General features: G+C 54.0%; 1 protein-coding gene across 1 annotated transcript; it reads left to right on the forward strand.

The window, feature by feature from the left end:
- The first annotated feature begins 241 nt into the window (after positions 1-241).
- Positions 242-5709, forward strand: SYNGR1 (synaptogyrin 1). The gene is made up of 4 exons (XM_009321697.1): positions 242-263; positions 1676-1913; positions 3546-3691; positions 4864-5709. The coding sequence occupies exons 1-4, from the start codon at positions 252-254 to the stop codon at positions 4960-4962; spliced, it is 495 nt and encodes a 164-aa protein (XP_009319972.1). The 5' UTR covers positions 242-251; the 3' UTR covers positions 4963-5709.
- The last annotated feature ends 432 nt before the right edge of the window (positions 5710-6141 follow it).

Consider the following 6141-nt stretch of genomic DNA (forward strand, 5'->3'; position numbering starts at 1 on the left):
CTAGTGCATCAAAAATATGCCCAATGTCAGCAACCCAAGCGTGACCCAATTATGAGCTTTGGAGTGAAAAACTAGTATTGGTGTCTGGATACTTGTTAGAGTTTGGCAGCTGAAATGTGGTCAGCGTTGAATATCTGCCCAAGGGCTGTCAGGGACCGTGAGTAAGGTTTTTCCTCTGGTTCTTGATGCCACAGGTCAAACAGCAGAGGTCTGTGCTGTGGATCTCAGGCATCCAACCCCACTGATGATAGATGGTGTATCAGGTTGGTATTGATCAACAGTTAATTTTCCCTGCATTCGCAAAGCTGCTTCTCCACTTTCTAGGTTGTCTGCCATGTGATCTCGGGGTGCTTGGTTGGGTTAAGTGGTCCTGGGTCCTTCTGACCTAGCAAACCCTCAGACCTACCTCCACTCCCTGCAGAAGACTTGGCCACCTCATCTTCTTGTGTGCTGCTTGTCCTTGGGGATTGGGTGGTGGTTCAAGGGTGCCAGGCTCCTGTTGCGCAGACAGCTCCCAGGCTAGCAGAGTGCTCCGGTGACGTCCTAGTGCATGTCGTATGTATGTTCACCCCATGCTTGGGGTCCCATTTCCCATCTGCCTGGGGCCCTCGCAGGCAGCCTGCAGGCAAGCTGTTCCTACCAAGGTCTCAAGGTGCCCTGCAAAGAAAAATCTGTACATGCCACCTTAATCTTCCCCTCTTTCTCCTGTGGCTGCGAGGAGAAGCTGTTTATCTGAGATGCAGGACTGGGGCTGCTGTAAATAGCTCTCTGCTTTGGTGAACCTGCTGTGTCAAAGAGGGATGGCCTTGTGGCAGGTGACAAAGGCTAAGCCTGTGAGCAAAGATTAGACTGGCAACTGCAGATTATGGCATTTCTACCTGGACTCATCCTTGATTCTACCCGATTTAAAATAACATGCAGTGGCAGTGGCGCTGACGGGTCGGGAAGACTCATGGTGGCCCTGACAGGTGGACCTGGAGGGGGGATGTTTGGCCCGTGAAATCCGTGGGGAAGTTTGGAGGGTGTCGGCATATGGGTGAGTGGGCAGAAGGATAGGTGGTGTCATGGGCTGGGCTGATGGAAAACTGGTGGAGAGAGGTGTGTGACTTGCAGGGAGATGGGGAGAGCGGGAGCACTGCAGAACGGAGCCGCAGAGCTGTGAATTGTGGGAGGGTGGATGGGGAAAAGAGCGTAGTAGCTGGATAGATAAAGTTAGTGAACAAATGCGTGGTAGAAACAATGAATTCCTAGAAGGGAAAGGAGTGAGTGGGAGAATAAGTGCATACTAAGAGGATTTCCGCTGCTTGGAGCCCTTGTACGCAGGCACCCGCCCCAAAACCATATCCCAATTTACACTCCATGTCGCCTCCCTGTGTGCGTGTGGGAAGCCACCCTTGCTCCAGACTGCGACTGCTTTACATCGCTTTAGATCAGGTGGATAAAAAGGCTCAATCTAAAAGTGTCCTATTTTAAGTTAATCCTCAGAAATAAAATGAGACTGTCTCCCCAGTAAATTCCCCATGGCTACAGCCCAGGCAAGGCAGCGGGATGGGAGCTCAGCAGGGCAGAGAGGTGCCTGCAAAGGACGGCTGTCCTGCACAAAGCTCAGCTCCTTTGTGCTGGTCCATAGAGATGGGGCTTGCCCTGACGTGTCTCCTGCCTCCCTCTCCACCAGGTGTTCTCCATCGTGGTGTTTGGCTCCATTGTCAATGAAGGGTACGTGAACCGCCTGGACGAGACACAAGAGCACTGCATTTTCAACCGCAATCGCAATGCCTGCAACTATGGCATTACCGTGGGTGTCCTTGCCTTCCTCAGCTGCCTTCTTTACCTGGCTCTAGATGCCTACTTCCCGCAGATCAGCAGCGTCAAGGACCGCAAGAAGGCAGTGCTCTCGGACATCGGAGTTTCGGGTGAGCTTCCTGGCCGGTTGGCCATAGTGCCCCTCTCCTCTGCTGGCAAGGGAGAGGGAGGGAGCTTCTGCCACCTCGCAGGCCAGGTTCCCGCTAGTAGGGAGGTCTTTGGGTTCTTTACTCTCTCAGACCTTCTCTCTCTCTCTCCTTTTCTTTCCCTTTCTCTTCTTCTCAGCCAATCTGGCTGATGCCTCTCTGCTGTTCTCCATAGGCTCAGGGAGCCCTTTCGGCTCAGCAGGTCTTGCCTCCCTGCATGCTTGCATTTGCTAAGGCCACGTGTTGATGCCTCTGGAGATGGTACTTCCTTGGGGAAGAGTGGCTGGAAAGCTGCCTGGCGGAAAAGGACCTGGGGGTGTTGGTGGACAGCCGGCTGAACATGAGCCGGCAGTGTGCCCAGGCGGCCAAGAAGGCCAACGGCATCCTGGCCTGTATTGATTCTATGATTCCTTCTTTTCCAGCTCCAGGTGATTGAACTCCATATATTTTAACATAAAAAAACATTGAGGATTTCATGCAGGCTGACTAAACCAGTCCTCCTAGGTTACCTGGCATTCCCCACGTGAATAGCTGTGCAAGACCTCATCTAGTCCTGAGGCTTATTCTAACTTACAGTCAGATCTCTCCGTCCCCAGTAGTGTGTTGAAGTGACAGACAGAGCGATGGTGGGTGTGTGTATGCATGTGTAAAGCCAGTCAGCAGCAGCGTGAGGAGGCGTTTTGCTCTCGTGCCGTGATCCTGAATCGCTCTCTTGGCTTACTCCGGCCATACAGGCAAACTCCTCCATGTCAGGGTCCCCCCACAGTTTGTCAAAGAGGCCACGAGTGGAGCGAGAGCAGGATCAGGTGCAGCATCTGAACTTGTTTAGGACTTCTGGCTTGCAAGTTTGTTCATGGTTAGCCCCTTGCCTAGCAGTCCTGTGTACAGGTAACAAGAGAAGGGGAAGGGGAAGGACTGAGCCCTGTTTTGCTGCCACTTAGGAATGCCCGTTTCCCTCGCTGGCGGGTATCTGGCTGCGCCTGGCAGACAGGGTGAGTTCCACTCCTCCCCACCAGCTGCCAGTCTGGACTCGGGGCTCCCCTGTACCTTCACCCCTTTCCCGGGGATGCAGCTTGTTAATGATCCTTCAGCACCTTTCCTTTGTGTGAGTCCCTTAGCCTGTGCTGTCCTGAGCAAAGGCCGGTCTCTGTGCAATTGCAGGCCGGCTGCTTCCTGCTCTTCTGCAGCTCCCTTGGAAGGAATTGCTCTTCGCTTGTCCTTGCAGGACAGGGTTGTGAAGCAGTGGCTGTTTCAAAGAGCCCAGGTGATTGCTCCTGTGCTGGAAGCCCTTCAGGCTCCCTCCCAAGGCCAAATGCAAGTCCTGTGATCAATCCAAACACAAGCAAATGAACTCTCCAGAGGTACTTTCTGCAAACACCTATCGTCACCTTGACAATTTAGCCGTAAGCAAGCCTGCCAGCTTGTTTGGGCTTAGACAGGCTGCGCAGTCAGAGTTTGGCTCAGTCTGCAACACACTGGTGGGTCTCATAGGGTTGAAGTTTCCAGAGAAACATGATGTGTTTATGTTTTGTTCACACATACCTTCTTGATGTCTCTCCCCTTCCCCTTCGGCATGCTGGTGGTGGTCCATCCCAGCCTTTTGGGCATTCCTCTGGTTCGTTGGCTTCTGCTTTCTGACCAACCAGTGGCAAGCTTCAAAAAAAGAGGACAACCCAATGAATGAGGGAGGGGATGCAGCCCGAGCAGCCATCACGTTCTCGTTCTTCTCCATCTTCACCTGGGTGAGTACAGCAGCCATGATGTTGGGTCAAGTGTGCTCTGCACTGTATTAGCTTGTGGGGAACGGATGGTGACTGGCTAACAGTGATTCCCTCTGAGATCTCAGTTCACATGGCTTCTGAGAAGGAAAAGCAGGAGGGGAGGTGGTTAGGAGGTAAACTTGGGAAACAAGGACTCAAAAACTTACATGGAAGAAGGTGCTAGAGCATTAATAAGCACAATGGGAAAGAGGGTCCCATATCCCAGTAAGGAGTGTCCTTGACAAACCTCTAATATGACCTTAGACAAGCCAGCTCCCCAAGCATCATTCTCCCTGTGCGTCAGAGGACTTTTAACAGCATTTTCACCTCCCAGACGCTAAGCAGAGAAGGGAGCTCCAGGTCAGGGGTTGCACCCATCTCCCTCCCTGCTTTGCTCCCATCACGTGAAATGTCATCAGTGGCCACAAGAGGCTGCAATCGGCGTCCCTCTGGGCTCTCCGTCTGTACCCAGGACTGCAGCACTGCCTCACTGGGTCGCCTCTTAGAAAGGTGATGGTGCTGTCTCTTAAGACTGCCCTTTCCCCAGCAGTTCTTTATTGCTAGTTTCCTGGAAAAACTGTGGTGTGCAATATAAATATCCCCCACGATTTCCTCCCGTCTCTGAAAGCACCAAGCCCGAGTGATTTTTGTCTGAAGTGAGAGGATAGTGCCAAGCAGGAAAGCATTTTAGGCCAGTCTCCATGCCTAAGTCCTTGTGGCTTTATCTTCTCCTCTCCCTACGGCCTTAACACTGGGTGGGGGCCAGGTAGGAAGGGTGCCGTAAGACCACACGAAGCTATCAGAGAGGAGGGGGGCTGCAAAGGGTTGGGCAGTCAGCACCCTTGCCAAGGTAACACCGAGTGGGGGCAAGGGACAGCAGTGTGTGTGTCCCCCCCATGAGCAGCGTCCTGCACTCAAGTGCCGCTGAAGGCCCCTCGCAAGCTCCAGCAGAAAGTGTGATGAGGAGCAAGGCTTTTGCAAGGACCCTTTTTGAGGTGCCACCACCTGCAGTGGTCCTCCCCGACGCACAGGCTTGCGCGTGGCTAAATAGGCATCCTCTTCCTCCGGTTCCTTGGGGTCTTTATTTCAATCAAATGCTCTGGTTTGCTCCTCCTTACTGATTCTCCTCCCCACACCCCTCTCTCTCCTTACAGGGCTTCCTCACGTTTCTGGCTTTCCGGAGACTCAGAGACATTACTTTTCAGGAAGAATACAACACCCTGTTCCCTAACTCCCCATCCTTGCTGCCTTAGTGCCCCTTACTGATGGGGGTATTTTAGGGAAGAGGTGGAGGGATGCAGCTGGAGGTTACTGAGCACAGACAGTTCCAACGCCTCGACCACGGGCGTCCGTGTGTGGTCACGGCAGGGCACAGGGTGGGAAGAGATGGGCTATTGAACCGGAGTGGGCCAGGTTGCCCACTGAATGGGGGATCTCCCTCTGGGGAGTTGGAACTGGCGATTTCTCCTCCTCCTCTGCTGCCCCCTTCTCTCCCTCACCTGTACCCTAACTAATGCTGCGTAACACCGCTGTGCCTTTCTTTTGGTGACTGCTCAGACCTAATACTTCAGCCAGGAGATGCCCTCTGCCCCCACCACTCTATCATCTCCTCCATTTTGCCCAGCCCTCATTCCCCAAAAACCTCTAACCCGTCACCTACTAGACCGCTTACCTCTATCAGGGATGCTCTGGGACAACAAGCCATGCCTGCTGGTGTCTGCGATGCTGAACCCCGTGCCCGAGCTCCCTCAGTCCACCAAAGGGTGTCCTGCCTGCAGTGCCTGGGGTGGGAGGCAGCAGTATGTTTGCTAACTGTCCCCTGGTCTGGGAAGCAGCCGCCTTGCCTCCTTCTGCTCCTTCCTAAGGAGCATGCTGCACCGTGCAGATGTTGGACAGTGAAGGGGTTACGGGGGGTGACCACTACCTCGCTACTCCAGGTCAAATCCTGCTCTCCTTCCTGGCCTCTGCAGGCAAAATGGCTGCGTACATCCAGCCTGGCAGATGAACCTTCTGCGGTGGAGCTGAGGCAGATTGCCTTTCCCAGGGGCAGGAGTGTCTGAACGGGATAACCACAGGCTGTCTGAGCCTCTGTGACCTGCACCATGTGGGTGAAACCCCACTGCCGGGCAGGAGGTGCTCAGCACATCCCAGAGGCAGCAGGGAACCCCGGCAGGCTGCACGCAGCCAGCTGGGCTCGCAGCCATCCCTGCCCAGTCCTCCTCTCTCCGGGTGGGCTTGCGCTTTTTGTGGGGCAGCCTGAACCTCCATGTTCTCGGGGGTTTTTCACCAGCAATCTTCCAGGCAGGCTTCGCACACTAATCCGTAACCACTACTAACCCCACTTTTGTTTGTTTCTCTTTCTCGGTACGTTCCCCCTCTCTTTCTTCCCTCCCCTCTCTGCTTCCCATCTCTTCCCTCCACCTCCTCCCTTA

This window comes from Pygoscelis adeliae, unplaced genomic scaffold (genome assembly GCF_000699105.1).
Source record: "Pygoscelis adeliae isolate BGI_AS28 unplaced genomic scaffold, ASM69910v1 Scaffold60, whole genome shotgun sequence".
In the NCBI taxonomy this organism is placed as follows: Eukaryota; Metazoa; Chordata; class Aves; order Sphenisciformes; family Spheniscidae; genus Pygoscelis; species Pygoscelis adeliae.

Bases quoted from the DNA above. Each gene is read 5' to 3' on its own strand.
- SYNGR1 (XM_009321697.1), top strand. The intron at 1,914-3,545 runs GTGAGCTTCCTG...GGTCCATCCCAG, and splicing joins CTCGGACATCGGAGTTTCGG to CCTTTTGGGCATTCCTCTGG. The intron at 3,692-4,863 runs GTGAGTACAGCA...CTCTCCTTACAG, and splicing joins TCTTCTCCATCTTCACCTGG to GGCTTCCTCACGTTTCTGGC.